Source organism: Camelina sativa, chromosome 20, assembly GCF_030686135.1.
Source record: "Camelina sativa cultivar CO46 ecotype springtype chromosome 20, ASM3068613v1".
In the NCBI taxonomy this organism is placed as follows: domain Eukaryota; kingdom Viridiplantae; phylum Streptophyta; class Magnoliopsida; order Brassicales; family Brassicaceae; genus Camelina; species Camelina sativa.
In genome coordinates, this window is record NC_141899.1 from 26158050 (window position 1) to 26177864 (window position 19815).

The following is a 19815-nucleotide window of genomic DNA, read 5'->3' on the forward strand; positions in this document are numbered from 1 at the left end:
GATTTTAGTGGGAATAAATCAGAACTGGTCCTTTTATTAACGTAGAATTTAAGGAAAAGTTTACAGAAAATGACAACTAAGGAGCTAAGCGCAGTTAATACGAAAATAATTGCTCTTCTCTCTCTCTAATTGCCCAAAAAGTGGATCCCTAGCTCTGACAATGAAATCATGTATATATAGTGGGCCAGCGAACTAGGGCTTCTTCTGTCTCTTTGCAAAATGACGGTTTTGCCCCTGCGGCCAGATGGGCCAGATCCACGACTTCAAGCCCAAAACTTCCTTAGATCTTCTGTTTGGGCTTCTGTAAATGTTGGGGGCAAAGCCCATATCCAACAATGGTCCCCCCTAGTCTGATGTGCGATGGCTTGCTTGAGCCCGTCGAATCCAGCTATGCGTCTACAGGTCCGCCTTGCGGGAAGAACAGAAGATTTCAGGAGTTTTGTCACCTTCCAGAGAGTTCCGGGATGAACAGTCTCGCGCACTTTTTTCGAGGTATTCGAGAGATTCTGGGATAAACAGTACGTTGTGCACGTTTTTCGAGGTCCGTTAGGCTTTAAACAGGAGTCTTGAGTCTTCTGTAAGTTTCTCGAGGCGCAGGAAGTAGAGACAGCTTCAAAACTAGTGTTTTTTATTTTAACCTTGGTCAACGTGCTGGTCCTCCCATATAAATATGTCTCCTTGACCTAAATTTCTTCTACTTCTTACTTTGCTTCTCTCCACAACGTAAATTTTCTTTCTCTTTCCCTTATCTTCTTCTTTTTCTTTTTTGGTCATATGGTCCCTAGTCCCGCCGCCGAACATGTCATGCCATCCAGCCGTCTTGCCGTTGCCTCGACCGGCCGGGTTCTTTCACCGGAACCGATCACTTGCCGCTGGAATGGGCCGAATCTTGCCGGGACCGTGAGGCGTCCTGGTCCGCCGCGCCGCCGCGGAAGGTCCGCTCTAGTCATCTTGCGTCTCTTGCTCTGCCGCCTCTAGATCGTGACCGTGAGGCGTCCTGGTCTGCCGTGCCACCGCGGAAGGTCCGCTCTAGTCGTCTTACGTCCCTTGCTCCGGATGCACCTCGCACACGTTCTTTCTCACCGCGCATCTCCGCCCCTCCTCGTGGCGAAATCGCCGAACTGCTGCTCGTGTTGGGTCGAGACCGTGAGGCGTCTCGACCTCGTCATCCGTGTTGAGGCACCGACCACTTCATTCCCCTAGCCTGATCTAGCCGAGACCGTCAGGCGTTTCGGTCCAGCCGCCGCCAAGGTCCTGATGGGTTTACGAATGAGCGATGGTGGTGAGCTCGTTGGAAGGAGGCGATACGCTTGGTGAGATGGCTCGATAGGTTCCGTACGGTTGTTTTGGCTGCGTCGTCGAGGTTGTGTGGCGAGCTCGAGTTAGCGGGGCCGTGATTCGTGGTCGATTAACAAGTTTGTTGAAGTTATCAGTGCGCACATCTTGGTACGGAGACAACCTTGATTCTGGCAAGCTGATGAACGTGGTCGTGTGACGATGTGGCAAGACCGAGACTCTGGGTGGCGAGCTCGTGTGTGTTTCCACGAGATACGTGTAGTGATGCTTTCACCAGACGGTGAGATGGTCGTCGTACGGGACAAGGCGGTGTTGTGTGAGGCTGAGCGACATAGTCGTGCGGGATGTCTTATTCGGAGGCGAGCTGGAGACTTTTGACGGCGAAGTGGCGAGGTCACCATTTTGTATGTGTTCGTGCCGCTTCGAGTGAATGTTGGCGAGATGAACGTATTGGCGAGATGGAGTGTGGAGTCGAGATGGCGAGTTGCACACATTAGCGAGGTGCTTGTTTGGTCGGGATACTGGTTACGTCGAGCTTGAGACTTGACGATTCTGAGATAGTTGCGTGATCGGAGTCGCATAGAGACCGAGAGGGTTTGACTATCGATTTGGTGATTCTTATGCGGTACGATATGAGAGGTTGGACGGTGAATGGTTCTGTATGGTGGTGAGAAGGCGAGATCAAGTTTCTCGGTGAAGTGGCTGTGTTAGTGCCGTAGCGGATGGTGATCTCGGGGGCGAGATCAAGGGGTTTGCGTACGAGACTTATGAGGAGATCAGGGGCTTGCGTAGTGGACTATGGCGTGCTTGACTTGGCGAGATTGAGGTCATGCTTCAAGAGCGAGACGGCGTGCTTGTATGTGTGAGTGTTGACATCGGGGCCGTGACGACACAGTCTCCTTTTCATGATTTGGCGAGGTGGAGACTCCCGGGGGCGAGGTGGAACGCAAGTCTTGATGAACGGAGCCAGTGATTCTGACTTTGGCTGCGTGTACGAGGGTAGGCGAGCTCGAAATTTGCATACGAGGTTGCTGCGTATGAGACCTTGACGAGCTCAAGTTCGTGACGTTGTCGTGTCCTGGCGAGATCAAGTTGGCAGGAACGTTTTTTGACGAGGTCGCCACTTGCGGAGAAACTAACGAGCTCATAGTAGTCGAAATGTGGGTGAGACTGGACGGTGCGCTGCAAAATGCGGAAAGTGATGCAGTAGAATTTGCGGGATGGTGAAGGTGCGCAGTACGTTGGAAGCTGTAATTCGAGTGTGATCGATCAGTTTTGAATAGTACGGCGTTTCTGATGTGGTTTTATCGCTCCAATATTGACCGGTTGCTTGATTGGTTTTCCAAGGTCTCGCGCAATGGCTTACGGGGATGACGTCTTCGGTGATGTTCCAGAAGAGCTTGGAGATGATCAATTTTGGAGCGCTAGAGAGAGGCTTTGACGAAACTGGACCGAGCAGTCCTTCCTGGTGGGAGCCGTCAGAAGGAGGAGGTGTCGTGACAGATCTGGCGGATTTGATGGAAGAAGATGTTCGTGATCTTGAATTAATGTTCCCTACGGATAATCAAGACCTTAGTCTGATTCCCCTTCCTCCAGGTCAGCGCCGCGGGAAGGTTCTCCCTTACGAAGAGCGCACTGGATTTCAGGATGCTCCTAGGTTTCTTGTCGCCGGCCTAGCTGTTGGCAATGGAATTCCGAGACATCGCAGAGATCATACGAGAAATAGATAACGCATTTCCCGCGACACAGGAAGTTCCTTATGCGATGAGAGGTGCATAGCCCGCATCCTTGATCTCTTCCGAATGCAGAACGATCTAAAGTTAGTGTTATCAAGTGTAGACGCGCGCCCGTGGGACTGCCCAACAGGTCACCTATGCGTTTACGTCGATTATTTTACGAGCTACTGTGTGCGTCGAAAGATTGCATTCTCGCAGCTGTCAATCTCAACCGTCCGTAATGCAGTGGGCTTACGATAATTGGAAACCATATGAAAATCAAGATGAGCGCAGACCTCTTCGAGCTGCTCACTCGATTTACACATGACAGTTCGGGGCTATGTTGTGCTTGTTGTGCGGCCGGTCTCACAGTTATGAGTGGCCAGAGGAGTCATATCCATGATTGGCGGAGGCGGTTTTTCTTCGTGGAGATAAACGACACTTTGGTCGAAGATCCCGACACGACCTGTCCTCCTGCTTGGAACTTCACCCCCGGTAGCCGTTGCTAGGTTGGTTTCCTATCATTTTGGTCCTCTTAACTCTGTTTTCTGATCGTATGTTTTATTTTTGCAGGAAAACCGCCATCTTCAGCTGCGTGTGACTTGGGAACTATTGACAAAGGTGCTGCTTTTCTTTCGTGTAAGACTTTGCATTGGCCGGACGTTATTTCTCACCTCAAGACATGTAAGTTTTGCTGACTTATCTTCGTCTTCGAGATTTATATGCTTTTGTGTCTAAGGCTCCTATTTATTTTGCAGGTTCGGGGATTGGATTGCAAATGGGAGACTGCCCGATGCCATGCTATGCTGACTTGTTCGATGCTGAGGACGCGCCCGCTATCGAAACTGAGGTTGTTACACCAAACACCGAGACCGGCGGGGAGATAGTTGTTATGGAGCGCGAGGATGGCGAGATGCCTGTTCCCGAGGGTGAGCCTGATTGTAGGTCCCGTTCTGCCAGGGTTGCTGCGGCTTGTGCTGCGAAGAAGCCTTCTTTGGAGTCCCGTAGGAGTGCTACGGCAGCTAGTGGTGATCACTCCCGGAAGAGGTCATCACGCTCGAGTCCTCGGAGTGATGCTGGAGGGAGCTCTAGGCGTCCTCATCGCACGGAGGATGGTCACGGGTGAGTTGACCATTACGCGGAGGATGGTCGTGCGAGGGTCAACTACTCCTTTTCTTTTCGCTACAACGTGAAAGACCAAGCGATTACTGGTGATACGCGAGCTTGCGCGGACCTCGCCAGCAAGATTCATGGTGACTTTGTTCCGCTTCCTGCTCCTGGTGATTTGGCTTGTCCAACTACGTACGAGGAAGCTGTTCGTCGACAGTTTCAGGTTAGGATCCAATCCTTCAGCTCGCCTTAATGTGGATTTTACTTAGTCGTAATCGGATTATTTTGCTTGATTCCTTAGGTGATGAGCTGGATGAACCGTCTTACTGGCAACTATGAGGACAAGGTGCGTGCATCTAGGAGGGAGGCCGCGCTTGCTCAGGATGCGTTTGCTCATGCTGAGCGGTCAAGTAAGGAGAGTGCAGCGATGGTCACAGAGCTGACGGCTTCTCTTAAGCAGTCCCAAAGAAAGCTCACTTCCGAGTCGGAGCGACTCAGGAAAGCGAGAGATGAGCGTGGGGAGCAGGAGCGCGCCAAGGCCGCTGTTGTGATTGGGGCGCACATGGAGCGCATCGATCGTTTGAGGACGCACGTGATTGCATCGCGTGAGAAACAACCTCATTTTCTCACTCTTAGCCAGGTGATGGGGACTAGAGAATGTCTTGAGAGTCAGGAGGGGTGTCGCCATTCCCGAAGATAGGATGATGCGTATTGCTGCTAGCGAAAAGAAGTTCCAGGCGAAGGTGAACGGGGTTGTGGTGCCACCACTGGTGGAGGTGCTGATGATGCCGCAAACGAGTGATATGTCCTCGTATTACTGCTTGTTGTTCTTGCTTTTTTCTTTTTGTTATTGCGGATTGGATTGCTGATTGCTTCTGTACTTTTCTTCTGGATATTTGCAACCTTGGTTGCTTTGCTTTATGAATATGGCTACTTGCTTCTTATTGCGCAAATGTTGATTACTGTCTATCTTTCGTTTACTTCGTTATGATGAAGTTGCTTTGGATCTATTTTTGTGCCGTTGCGGGGCATATTTTGCTGTGCAGGACGACTCCTGGCTTATCCTGGATATGTTATTCTCCGTAACGCTGAGAGCAGACAAGACGGACTTGTCGTTCTAGTTAGGTGCGTTCAGTCGTGACCGGCTTACCCTGTGGGTGCTGCAAGAGTCGCGAGAGTGTGCGAGTCGGGGTCTTCAGCTTATTCACTCTGCGCCTTGCTAGCTTTGCGAGTCAGGGCTCGGCTTATAAGTCCGTACCAAAGTAAGGACGTGGATTATTTCACCATGGCACCCATGCGGAGTGCTTGCGAGTATGGACTCGGCTTTTCATTCTTTACCGAAGTAAAGTATGGATTATTTCACCATTACATTCATGTGGAACGTAGAGCCGTGCACCTGGCCAAGGCGTCAGCGTGGAAACGAAGGATTTGCTCGAAACTTTTATTTTTTTATTGAAGTTATAGTTGCGCCTCGTGAATGGCTGCCTACGTACCCTCAAAAAGGGATCAAACCATTCGTATTTCGTATTAAATAAAAATGCTCGGTGACGAGCTAGTTTTTTTTTTTTTTTTTTTTGTGTGGAAGAAGTGCTCAATGTTGATGGACTAATGGTAGTAGCGCTTGAGGTTGGCGGAGTTCCATGACCGCGGGACTGGCATGCCGTTCATTTCGAGTAGCTGATGGACGCCTAGCCTGACGATCTTCGAGACCAAGTAGGGACCTTCCCAATGTGCGCCGAGCTTTCCAGCGTTCTTCTCGGCAGTGTTTTTGTAGACTTTGCAGAGGACGAGATCACCCTCGGTGAAGTGGAGAGATTTGACTTTTTTGTTGTAAAACTTAGCTGCAGCTTGCTGATAGTTCGGAATCCGCAATAGTGCTTGGTGACACTCTTCTTCGAGGAAAAGTAGTCTGTCACAAATCATCTTGTTGTTTAACTCCGGATCGTGGACTAGCATAGAGCGTCGAAGCGTTGGGATCCCAACTTTGGCTGGTGCGAGAGCCTCCATGCCGTATGCGAGTGAGAACGGAGTTTGTCCAGTTGATGTCCGTGGTGAGGTTCGGTGAGACCATAGAACGCCGTCGAGCTCGTCTGCCCAGAGTCCCTTCTTTGTGTTGAGGCGTTTCTTGATTCCAGCGAGAATTATTTTGTTGGTTGCCTCTGTTTGTCCGTTGCCCTGCGGATATTGTGGAGTTGACTTGCTAAGGCGTATTCGCCAGCCAGCGCATAATCCTTCAAACTGGGGCGTGATGAATTGTGGCCCGTTGTCGCATACAATTTTGTATGGGAGTCCATGCCTGCATATGATGTTTTCCAGACAAAATTCTGGACTTCATTGGCTTCAAGTGAGGCGTACGATTCTGCTTCAACCCACTTGGTGAAATAGTCCGTCATGATCAAGAGGTACTTCTTTTGGCGGGATGGTGTTAGTGGACCGACAATATCCATCGCCCATCGCATGAAGGGATAGGGTAGTGACGTTGTGCGCAGGAGTTCGGTTGGTGAATGAATGAAAGGTGCGTGACGTTGACACTTTTCTCACTTGGCTGCGAAGGCGGAACAATCGGCGACCATAGTTGGCCAGAAATGGCCATTGCGGCGAATTTGAAGTGCCAATGCTTGTCCCCCCCAGTGGTTACCTCCAGCGCCTTCGTGAATCTCTCGCATGATGTTGTTGACATCCTTCGTATTAACGCAGATGAGAAGAGCGCCGTTTGCATCCCAACGAAACAAGCTGCCATCCAACATCGTGTAGTGTGCGCTCTTAACGCGCAGACGCCTTGCTTCCCACTTGTCTTTTGGCATAACTCCATCCGTGATAAATGTTATAATCTTAGTTTGACAGTCGTCTCGCGAGGAGGTATCAGGTGCTGGTACGGGCGTAGCTGGAGTGGTTGAATTTGCAGCTGTTGGGGTTGGGCTTGTGACTGCTAAGGCGATTGCTAAGACGCCGCTCGGGTTTGCTGACATTTCTGTTGAAGGGGCAACTTAAAAAAGCTTGGCGTCGATACTCGGTTGATCAATGCTCTCTATAGGAATTACTCTGCGGAGGTCGGGATCGGATGTAGAAGCAAGCATTGCAAGTGCATCTGCTGGAGCATTGTCGCTGCGTGGAATCTTGACGAGCTCAAAGAACTCGAATTGTTCGGAAACGTCGCGGACAACTTTAAGGTAGGCATCCATGCGCGCGTTCCTTGTTGCATAATCTCCACTAAACTGGTGTGTGACCAGCTGAGAATCGCAGTAGGCTTGTATATTTTTGACTCCAATTCCATGCGCGAGACGCAATCCAGCGTTAGCGCTTTGTACTCAGCATCGTTGTTTGTAGCAGAGAAGGCGAGGCGGAATGACTGCTCCAAGATTTCACCTGTTGGCGAGGTTAGGCGTACGCCTGCTCCTGAGCCCATTTTTTATGAAGCGCCATCTACATGAAGTGACCATATCTCGGGAGGAGGGGTGTCAGCTTCGAGTTCAAGAGAGAGTTCTAAGAGAAAATCTACGAGAACTTGTGACTTAGCGCATGTGCGATTCTTGTATTCGATGTCGTACTCACTTAATTATACTGCCCATTTCGCCAGACGGCCTGATTGACTCGGGCTGTGAAGGATAGTTTGCAAAGGCTGATTCGTCAGGACTTCAACGGTGTGAGATTGGAAGTAAGGGTGGAGCTTGCAAGCTGAGATTACGACCGCGTAAGCGAGCTTCTCAAGAGTCAGATATCGGAGTTTGGCCCCATCGAGAGTTTTGCTCACGTAGAAGATAGGATGTTTCTCTCCTCGGTCTTCTCTGACGAGCACACCACTTACGGCTGAACAAGAGATGGCGATGTAGAGATACAAAGTTTCTCCTTGCTCGGATTTGGCTACGACTGGCGGAGATGATAGGTAGTCCTTCAACTGCTTGAATGCTAGTTCCCACTTCTCATCCCATTCAAAACGTTTATTTCCGCGAAGGAGCTGGTAAAACGGCAAGCACTTGTCTGTTGAGCGAGAGATGAAATGATTAAGTGCGGCAATGCGTCCAGTCAGACGTTGAACCTCGCGTGTGCATTTTGCCGGGTTCAATTTCATGTTGTATTTGTTGAGTATCTCGAAACACTGCTTCAGGTGTGCAACATGATCTGCGGCCTCAGCTGACTTGGCGAGCATATCATCAATGTAGACTTCCATGGTTCGACCGAGCTGGCTTGCGAACATACGGTTCACTAGTCGCTGATACGTCGCCCCTGCATTTTTCAATCCAAACGGCATGCATGACTCTGTAACAAAAAGTGCCTTGCTCGGTAATAAACGCAGTCTTCTCGCGGTCATCCTTATGCATCATTATCTGGTTGTATCCTGAGAACGCATCCATGAAAGATAACAATTCGTTTCCAGCTGTGGCTTCGACGAGCTGATCAATGCGAGAAAGAGGAAAACTGTCTTTCGGACAAGTTTTGTTGAGGTCTGTGAAGTCGACGCAAACTCTCCATGTACCATTCTTCTTTTTAACCACGACTGGATTACTCAGCCAATCTGGATAGCGAACCTCCATGATTGATCCCGCCGCATCAAGTAGTTTCCGTACCTCGTCGTTTACTGCGGTTATGCGTTCTGCTCCTAGCTTTCGACGCTTTTGCTTAACGGGTTTGTAAGTCGGATCAACGTTGAGTTCGTGGCTGGTAATGCTAGGGTCGATTCCTGTCATATGATCTATCGTCCATGCGAATGTGGTTGCATTTTTGCACAAATACTGAATGAGCTCGTCTCTTAGAGCCATTGGTAACTCGACGCCTATTCCGACGCAGCGCTTAGGGTCGGACAGATTGATGTTGACTTGGATTACAGACTCCTTTGGAGGATGTGTGCGTGGGTCTCGCGATGGAGTTGATTCAGCAATTACGAAAGCCCTTGCATTCCGCATCTTTTTCTCGATTATGAAACAAGTCTGTGCCATCAAGGGGTCTCCGTGCAGCGTGTAGATACCGTATGCATTTGGAAACTTGACACACTGGTGGTAAGTTGAAGCAACGGCTCGCATCTTGTGAAGCCACGGTGTTCTCAGAATGACATTGTAAACGATGGGTTTGTCCATAATCGCGAAATTGAAGCACTACATTGTGCCACCGACGTAGATTGGCAGTGTGATGATTCCGACAGTCATTATAGTGTCTCCATCAAATCCCGTCAGAGGCTGTGTTTCATGTGTCGTGTTGCGCAGATCAATCTCCATCTAGATCAATACATCCTTGAATATCACGTTGACTGAGCTCCCGGTGTCAATAAGGATTCTCGTTACTGAGCTTTCTCCAATTACCATTCCTACGTCAAGCGGATCGTTGTTTGGACTCACGTGGCGTACGTCCTCTTCAGTAAACGTAATAGGATCAGAGGATGTTTTGAACTTGTTGTTATGGGAGGGCGAGCTGCGCTTTGTTTCTGATTCGCAGCAATAAACTTGGATCGACCGAACAGAGTTGCGGCATGTTGACAAGCCGCCAATGATCATGTTGATCCTTCGGCGAGGAGCTGGTGGTTCATCGCGCTCTTCTGCTTCGTGATTTTGTTTGAGGGGAGGGGGTAAGTGAGCGATTTCTTGTGCTAGGTCATTTTGTGCCCATGTTTGGTCATTGTGTGCTGCAGCTTCCTCCTCGCGCTGTCTGTCGTGCTGCTGCTCGTCTCCGAGGCAGTACTGGTTGTCTTTGTGTGTGTTAACTTTTCTTCGCTCTCGCTCCACATCGACGTCGCCTTTCTTGTACTTATTCAGAAGCAGCATTTGAAGTGTTTTGCACTCCTCGGTTGAGTGTCCGTTGAATCTGTGGAACTTGCAGTACGCGCGCTTGCCTTTGAAGCCAGGATTATCAGATTCGCGATAGTACTTGTTCCAAGGCTTGTTTTGCTGCTATTTTTTTCCATCGATAGTAAACATCGTCGCTTTCCTTCCTTTCTTGCCACGGGCATAGTCTCTGTTGTAATGTTGACGTGGCTCGTGATACTCGTCTATGGCTTTGGATTTCGAGCTCAGAGCTTTCTCAGGTGCCTTTTCTACCGCACTTGATTGATCAGGGTTCCTCTTATCTTTTTCCTCCTCGACTTGAATATACCGATGGGCACGTGCAAGTACTTCGCCTAAGCTTGTGACGGGCTGGATTGTTAGGTCGTCCTTGAATCTGGTACCCCGAGCGAGCGCGTTTTTTAACGAACCGATTGCAGAATCTTCACTTATAGCAAGTTGGGACATGACATCCTTAAACCTTTCCATGAAAGCCCGTAATGACGCAGGTGTGCGCATGAAGCACTGGTGATGCTGAAGGAATGCTCTTGTTAATGCTTCGTATCCATCGATAGAGGTTGCCTCAAGCCTTGAGAACCAATTGAGCGCTTCGCCGGAAAGACTCTCGACGAACAGCGGACAGCTTCCCGCGTCTGCTTCCTCAGATGAGAAATATGATCGATTGATGTGGATCGTCATTGACTTCAGGAAGACGGTGGGGTCGCCCTTTCCATCGTATGGAATTGGTTTGTTCTTGTTGTTGTCGGGATTGTGCCTGACTCTAACTCCGGAGACCCTTGCAGTGAATGGATAACGTCTTGCTTTCGCCAGCAAGGTTTCTAGCTCTGGTGCTGCACTTGTTGTCTAGTGCATCTGAGATGTAATCGTCTTCAGCTGAGCATGCATCTGCTGAAGTTCTTGCTATAGTGCGCGATTTTCAGCATTCTCAGATTGGTTTGGTCCAACACATTGATCCACGAGCATCTGGTTGGTCTAGAAATGTACCCTTGGCTGCTCGCCATTAGGTCCAACGATGATCGATGAGAGACGGGGCCTTCCATTAGCGTTGTGATTAACTCGCGGTATGTTAGCGGCATTATGGTCAGTTCGCAGAGCATTGTGGTCAGCTCGTGGAGAGTTGTGGTCAGCTTGCGGAGTGCATGGCGCCAGTGCGTCTTCATTCTGTTCGTGTCGAGGCTCAAATTGTCCCCTTTGATGCCTTGCATGGTCACTTCGCCCTTGAGATTCTATCTACGCCGCTTGACCGCTCATCCGATCCAAGGTTCTTCGTACAGCTTCGTCGAGCGCGGCTTGATTGATTGTCACTTGTCTGGATGATCGACGGGGGTGATTGTCACGCGCAGTGCCCATAGCTTCGTGGTTGTTTGGAGCGTCGACAGCAGCTTCACGATCAGGAAGGATAGCACCATTGGTTAAGCCATTTGTCAGAGCGACGCGCGTAGCCCCTACGGCTTCGCGGTCGGTTGGGTTGACACCAGTTGTTTCATGAACAGGGGACGTAGCGCATACGGCTACACCAATAGTTGGAGCGATGCGCGGAGCGCCTCCGGCTGCGCGGCCAGTGAGTGTTGCATCCTCGCCCATAACTGCTTCGGTCCTGTTGGCGCATTGGAGCTGGTTTGTCCTTGCGCGGGTGCAACCCCATAAGGTATGCCTGGGAGACACGTCGCGGGCTGCGGAAGAATCGATGCCTTTGTTGCTGGAGAGATCGGTGTGAGACATGCTTCTGGTTTTCCGAAAATGCCTTGTCTTCAAATTCGTTTCGCCAAATGAAAGGATTCCGTCTGGCCCCACGCTGGGCGTCAAATTGTTGATGTATGGAATCGACAATATTAATAATATGGATCTTAGTGGGAATAAATCGGAACGGGTCCTTTTATTAACGTAGAATTTGAGGAAGGGTTTACAGAAAATGACAATTAAGGAGCTAAGCGCAGTTAATATGAAAATAATTGCTCTTCTCTCTCTAATTGCCCAAAAAGTGGATCCCTAGCTCTGACAATGACATCATGTATATATAGTGGGCCAATGATCTAGGGCTTCTTCTGTCTCTTTGCAAAATGACGATTTTGCTCCTGCGACCAAATGGACCAGATCCAAGACTTTAAGCCCAAAACTTTCTTAGATTTTCTGTTTAGGCTTCTGTAATTGTTGGGGGCAAAACCTATATCCAACAGAGAAGAGTTCCTGGCAAATCTTTTGTTCTTAAGAAAACTGTAATTGGTTGTAAATTATCATGTATACTATGTAACTGAAGTGTCAACTGTAATACCTCTAAACAAACATTGAAGATAATCAAATATCAGAATTTGCCTTTGTTGAAGATAGTTGTCATTATCGGTTGCTTATGTATTAGATATGCTTCAATCACATACATCTCTTAAGCTGATGTCTCTCTCTCTTTTCACATGGCTGAGCAAGATTGTAATGGTTCCAACATTATTATTAATTCTTTTAAATAAGACACGACATCAAAACATGAAGAAAAAACTATAATCATTATATATGTGTACTCATTGTTTACCTTCACTTATAATCTAAAAATTACAATCTATACAAGTTATTAAGAGAAATAATCAAGAAGCCTGTGACACCCCGGAAAGTGATTGTCGGAACTGTTTGAGTGAGGACAAAACACAGGGAAAGATCATGTGGTGATTTGTAGGAACGGTGAGGTGGCGGTCTGGGCGTTACAAGTATCAGAGCCAAATCGAGACGAGTGTGGAGTCGAGTGGGCTCACACCGTCAGGGGGTAACGGTCTTGGTGCATAACAAGGACGTTGCGATCTGTTAGTGGGGGTGAATTGTGACTCCCTGGTTTCAGAGACTTGCAAAGAGGTTTAAAAGAATTAATTTGACCACCTATGCTACCAAAGTGCACTTATCTTTTCGGTCAAGAGGCCTGAGAGAACTCCAGAGTTAAGCGTGCTTGAGCTGGAGTAGTCTCACGATGGGTGACCATCCGGGAAGTGATTGTCGGAACTGTGCGAGTGAGGACAAAAGACAGGGAAATATCACTTGGTGATTTGTAGGGACGGTAACAAGTCTTTAAAAACTTTTGGACGTAGCAAACCGACCGTCGGATATAGATGGGCTCAGGGTCCTAGTGAGAGGATGTGAGGTCCATTAAAGAAGGTGGGCCCATAGACTGGGATTGGACATGGGGCGTATTAAGAGGTGGTGGTCGGAGCGTTACAAAACTCCAATTCAAAGTGAATGATAATTGACAGCTAGAAAATGTAAGACGAAACAAAATTTGGAGACTATGAACGTATAAGAAAGAGTATTACAGTGGCAAAAATCCAGAATATTTTAAACCTCGAAATCAAACTCAAAATAAGCAACCCTACAAGAACTTTCAATTTTGTCTAATGATATGATGATTCTTCTAAAGAAGATCCAGTTCTGATAATTGATAATTATAATAAAGTAAGCAATCGAACTCTTACAATTCAATTCAAAGTGAACGCAATGAAGAGGATGAGAGGTGAAAGAAGCATAATTGTGAGGGCCTCTAGAGTGGGTTAACATTTATCTCATTTTTTTTTGTCTCAAACTGCATAACAACCATAATTGTATGTTTAAAACGACAAGGCGTTGGATTCATTTTAGTATAGCAAAATATTTTACATTTTAATTAGAACTGATATAATTTAAAATTTTTAGAAATATACTATATATATATTTTTAAACGTGAAATTTCCGGTTTTAAAAATATATTGTACAATCAAAATTGTAATTTCATAAAATATAATATATTTAAGAACATATTATAAATAGTTACTATATTTAGCCAAATTATTTTTATTTCGAGCCAAAGTTTATTTACTTTCATAATACCTAAAAATATAAATTATAAACTCAATATATTAAATATCACTCAAAAATCAAATATTATAATAATTAATATCCCAATGATTTTAGTTTGTAAATATTAAATACAGTACTCTTTTGCAAAATCAAACCAATTTTGATTTTCTTTCTATTTTCCGTTTTAATATTGTTACTTATTGTATTTTTTTGGTTAACTTTGGTTAGTTATGGTTTATTTTTTGTCGGATCGGGTTTAGATCAAATTTTCAGATCCGAGAATTTTGTCGGGCCTAGTTTTGACTCTCAATTCGAGTATTTTGTTTTTTAAATAAAAAGATAATTGTAACTAATCGAAGAACGGGTTAAGATCCGAACAAAAATCGATATTATAATCATGTCCTCAATTCTAGTATGTGGAACTATTTATTCCTGTAGATCTCGCGGAATGGGTTTTTATAGGGTCAAAAAATTTTAAACCTGACAGGTATAACATGTCGAGGTTTATCCCTTTTACATCTCTATTTAGGTTATATGGGTTCACGCTGTTTCAATTCATTTTCGCGATTTTTTTTCCCGTTTGATAGTTAGTATGATAAAAATTTAAATTGTCAATCTGGTTCACAACTCATCCGGATTCATCGTTATGTCAGTCCAAATTTCATGTAAAATCAGTCTTATTTCAAACATTCACAAACCCGATTGAAATCAAATCAATATAAATTTGGATTATAAATACTATACTAAATCTAGTATGTAAAGCCACTATAAAACTCATGTGTTATAAATCAAACCACCTATGTGCAGATCCAAAATTTTGAAGCAAAAAATATTTAAAAAAAAATCATGCATGTAACGCGGGTCTGATCCCTAGTGAGCAATCAAACAAATGATTTTTTCCAAGCCACATTCACTTCAAAGTAATCGTCAGTAGTAGAGATCTCCTCTTTCTCCCTTGAATCATCGCACTCTTCTGGTAATGAAATCGACACACTCTTCGATGACAATTTGTATGATAACTTCACCTCACAAACCCTTCTATCCAACCTGAAATCCTCATACATAAAATCAAGAATCTCCTCATAAGAAATTCATCTAGTAAGACCTAATACCCTACAACCTCTTTTTTCATCAACTCTAAACAACCAACGGTTTCTAGAGATAACCACTTCCCACATAACAAAGGGACCTCCACCATTTTTCCAAAAAAATTGGGAAAGTTATGGATACACTGGTTTCGACTAAGGAACGAAGACGACGACCCTTCAAGTTATTAGTTTTCTCTTTAGGAAGATTTTGTCTTCTCACCATTTAGGGAAATCCATTTAACCTACAAAAAACTTGTTAACTATGACCTAAATCAACTACCAATTACATACATTACAGGAAAAGTGGATATTAATAACAGCCGTTAAACGCTATGAGTTCACAAATATAGCGTTTCCTAAAATGCTCTGAGATCGCCCGTTATAGTAAGTCAGACACTTTTAATAGCGGATTGTTGGTGTGCTATAGTTAACTATACAATGGTAGTGTTGTCTACTGTGCAATTGTTAATATTTATAATAACATAATACAAATGTTATTAAAACTTTTTAATTTGATTTTACCTATAGCAAAGATAACAAATGTTTCGTGTTATTAGTTTGTTTTTAAATTATTCAAAATGTATTTACTAAAAAGAAATACGAATTATTTATTATTTAAAGGGAGAGTTACTAGAATATTACATAAAAGCTTCCTTTTTACAAAAGTAACACACAATTGTTTGTAATTACTAGAATAAACTCTGTACCCATACTACCCCTGAAACTAGTGTTAAGAAAAAACGTAATTACGGGTAATACCATTAGTAGGAAAAAAAAAATTTTTGGGAACTGGGATAAAGTCTACCGATTCTTTGATGGTAGACTTATGTAGGTGACTGATTAAAGGTGTACGTTAGATATTTTTGGTACACTTAGTTGTAGTGTTGGTACATTTATCGGTGAACATATATGGTACAATTAGTTGTAGTGTTGGTACATTTATCGGTCGACGTAGATGAATCGATAGATATATGATTTTGTTAGATTAAGTTGATAGAGGTATTGCCTATTGATGGTAGACTTATGTTTTTAGCTGGTATAGTGGTAAACGTAAAAGAGTGGGAAGATATTTATGGTAGACTAATGGCCTGTTGCGACAGATTTATGTGACATGCTTCTCTCGTTTCAGATATTTTTTGGTATACTTGTTTGTTTTTTCGAAATAGTTTTCGGAGTGTGATGGTAGGTTTCTTGTCCGTGGTAGATTTAGTAAGCATTTTTTACAGTTGTAAAGTCTTACCAGAATAACACGAATTTGTTTGAGCTGTCAAAGACAGTCTAGCGTTGCGATAGACTTATTGGAGGTAGAACACGTTTGCTGTTCTTCCGATCTATGGTGTTCATGTAATAAAGTTTGTAGAAGATTCATCAATCGTGTTCTGTTTGTCCGCCGGATAAAACGTCTTTTTCCTACTCAGTTTCGTAAATCTTTTCTCTCGATTCATCCATGGAAGAGCAAGATATCGTTTTGGCGTGTGGGAGGTGGAGGGTAGACAAAACGCGATGGTTGTTTGATGTTGATACTAGCAAAGGGTGCAGGATTATAGTTGCCGATAAAGAAACGAAGTTTGAAGACTTTACTGCTATGGTGTACGATGACTTTGGTTTCTGTGAAGGAACTTCGGCCATAAAGTTGAGCTATATGTTAGATAGATATAAAAAAAGCGGATGTTATATGCCACCGGTGATTGTTTTGAATGGTCGGCAGTTTTAAAACTTTCTCAAACAGCATAGGAGTGAACTCATCCGGCTATGCATTGAGATTGAAGCTAAATCTATTGAAACCTTGTTCGAGGAAGTTAAACCGAAAACCCCAGAACCAACACCCAAGACCCCTGAAGTCGTTGTTGATGATTTCGTAGGCGTGGCAGAGGAAATGAGACAGAAAGATGATGAGTATGAGAGTTGGAAGGTAGACGGTGAAGATAATATAGGAAATGATGTAGATGAAGATGAAGCAGGTTATGAGGACAACAGTAGATTTGATTACTGTGATGACAGCAATGGTGCAAGTTCAGGGGATGAAGACTATCTGTTGTACTCCAACTTCGCCCCGGATGTAGCAGAGGAATCATTGGACGACGGACCTGGGTTGGGTCTTGTATAGAGGAAAATGTGTGTAACACAGAATCAAATAACCGTACCCGCAAGACTAACTCTGCAGCTGATGCAATTGAGAAGGAGGTTCACAAATTAGAAAACGGAGGTGGTGATATTGCTGTGGGGGAGAAGTTTGATAGCAAAGAAACGTTGGTGGCAAGGTTGAGGGTGCCCAGTTTGTTAATCATTGAGTGTTGGGTAAAAGGTTGTAAATGGAGAATACGGGCTTCAACCATGGGTGATTCGCCGGTGTTTCATATTCGCAAATATTGTCGTGAACATACTTGCTCTGTTACGGAACGATATGGCCGTAGCCGTAATGCTAAACCACCAATCCTAGCTCAATTATACAAGGATTATGTTGGTTGTGTGGGAGGTTCTGTTGTGCCAAATCTTGTTGGGGATGGGCTCAACCTATGATATGGTGTACAGGTTGGCTACTGGAATACTTTAATTTGTGTGTTTTATGGTTGGCTCTGTGTATGTGATGGTCTATAGGGTGTACAAACAGATCGTAGCTTAAGTTTGTTGGTTTTGTCAGAAATTAGTTGATTCTATGGCCTGCACTGCACATATATATAATTCGATCTAGTTGATATTGTTTAGTGCTGATGTCTTTTACTGACAATTTTCATATAATAGCTTGGCTACTGGAAGGCACATCGTACACTTATAAAGGCGCGTGAGTATGTTAGGGGTACACCTGAAAGTAGATACGCTGAATTACCTGCATATTTATACAGGCTGAGGTCCTCTAATCTGGGGACCCTTACTAGACTGGTCGTTGATGCAGAAGACAGATTCAAGTATGTTTTCATTGCGATTGATGGATGCATTAAGGGTTTCAGGTATATGCGGAAAGTTGTAGTTGTAGATGGAACCTTTTTGAAAGGTGAATTCATAGTAGTTTATGATTTGTGATTGTTCTGTCTCATTCCTATTTGCATTTCTGTTTCATCTACTCATTGTCCTGTTCATTATTGTCTTGCATTAGTTCATCATAGTAGTTTATATTTCTGTTCTAGCTTCATATAGTCATAATCATTCTGTTCCATTCACATTTAGTTCTTAGTTCTTGTAGTTTTACTTTCTGCATCTTTACATTTTCATCTTAGGATTGTTAGTGACAAACAATCTTTGAATTTGGCTTAACTTAGATTCATATACATATCTTAATTGTTCACAAACACTCATTTAGGATTGATACCTCTTATACTGCAACAGCATAAGGGGAATTGAAACACCCATCCATCTATCCATTCATATCTCACCATTGCATACATTCATCATCATTCATTCATCACCCAGACAACAAATCTTGTTTCAATTTGGCGACGTTGCCCATTTGAGTGTGTTTTTGTGACATTTAGGATCCATATTAGTCTAATATTAAGTTCGTTTATACTCTTGTGAAGTTGCTGTACTCGAATCTTCTGTTGCTGGGTTGAAGTTGAATTTCAGGTACCACTCGACCAGTCACTCGACCAAGCAGTGATCGAGCACTTGATCAAGTCAGAAGCCGTGTACATTTGGACACCACTTCCCAGTCGACTCAACCACCCACACGAGCCTGAGCTCAGTTGTGAACCTGTTCGAGTCTGTACTCGCGTTTGTTGATGCACACAAGGTCTAAGGGGAAAGACAATCTTCAAAGGCCTATTGACAACATCCATAGGAAGCAAAAGGGTTTGGGAAATCAGAGAAGGAGAGTAGTTCAACAACAGCAAGAGGTTCCAATCATAATGGAGCAACAAGATCAAGTTCCAAGACCAAAGAACATTGGTGCTGGAGATGCACCCAACACCCACAACCAAAGGGCTGGTATTGTGCCTCCAACAGTGCCAAACAACAACTTTGAGATCAAGAGTGGATTGATCTCCATGATTCAAGCCAACAAGTTTCATGGGTTGCCAATGGAGGATCCACTAGATCATCTTGATGAGTTTGACATAATATGTGGTCTTACAAAGATCAATGGAGTGAGTGAAGATGGATTCAAGTTGAGGCTCTTCCCATTCTCACTTGGAGACAAGGCTCACCTTTGGGAGAAGACTCTTCCTACTGGAGCAATAACAACATGGGATGCATGCAAGAAGGCTTTCTTAGCCCAATTCTTCTCAAATGCAAGGACTGCTAGATTGAGGAATGAGATTTCTGGGTTTGCACAAAGAAACAATGAAAGCTTTTGTGAAGCTTGGGAGAGGTTCAAAGGATTTCAAACTCAGTGTCCTCATCATGGCTTCAGCAATGAGTCACTCTTGAGTACCTTGTATAGAGGAGTGCTTCCCAAGATAAGGATGCTTCTTGACACAGCCTCTAATGGAAACTTCCTCAACAAGAATGTGGAAGAAGGCTGGGAGTTAGTTGCGAATCTTGCTCAGTCAGATGGCAACTATAATGAGGACTATGACAGAACCATAAGGAGTTCCTCAACTGATCAAGAGGACAAATACAAGAAGGACTTGAAGATGGTCAATGAGAAGCTTGACAAGATCCTTCTTAGCCAACAAAAGTCTATTCACTTCAATTGTGAAGAAGAGGTTCCAGTTCAAGAGGGGGAGACTGAGTTTGCTGAGTTGTGCTACATGCAAAACCAGGGAGGATTCAAAGGCTACAACCAAGGAGGTTTCAAGAACAACAATCTCTCTTATAGGAGTACCAATGTGGCCAACCCTCAAGACCAAGTCTATCCACCTCAACAGCCTCAACAGCAACAACACTATGTCCCCAGGCAACAACATCAAGTGTTCCAGCCTCAGTTGTGTCCCCCACCAGGGTTTCAGACTAACCAAGGCCAAGAACAAGACTTAAGAGCAATGATGCAACAATTGTTGATTGGGCAAACGCAAGAAAAGATTGAGGAAGCCAAGCAGTTTGCTGAAGTGAATCAAAGGCTAACATCCCAGTATAATGATCTTAATATGA

At 44.8% G+C, this 19815-nt stretch overlaps 1 protein-coding gene and 1 non-coding gene across 2 annotated transcripts; one reads left to right on the forward strand and one right to left on the reverse strand.

Moving 5' to 3' along the window:
* The first annotated feature begins 3385 nt into the window (after positions 1-3385).
* Positions 3386-4821, forward strand: LOC147919388 (uncharacterized). The gene is made up of 5 exons (XM_087503954.1): positions 3386-3506; positions 3585-3650; positions 3770-4133; positions 4254-4344; positions 4423-4821. Exons 1-5 carry the CDS (start codon positions 3386-3388, stop codon positions 4819-4821), a joined length of 1041 nt encoding a protein of 346 aa, XP_087360080.1.
* Positions 4822-19025: 14204 nt separating this feature from the next.
* LOC147919389 (small nucleolar RNA R71) lies at positions 19026-19132 on the reverse strand. The gene has a single exon (XR_015594184.1). It is a non-coding gene; the product is annotated as a small nucleolar RNA R71 (small nucleolar RNA).
* Between the last annotated feature and the right edge of the window lie 683 nt (positions 19133-19815).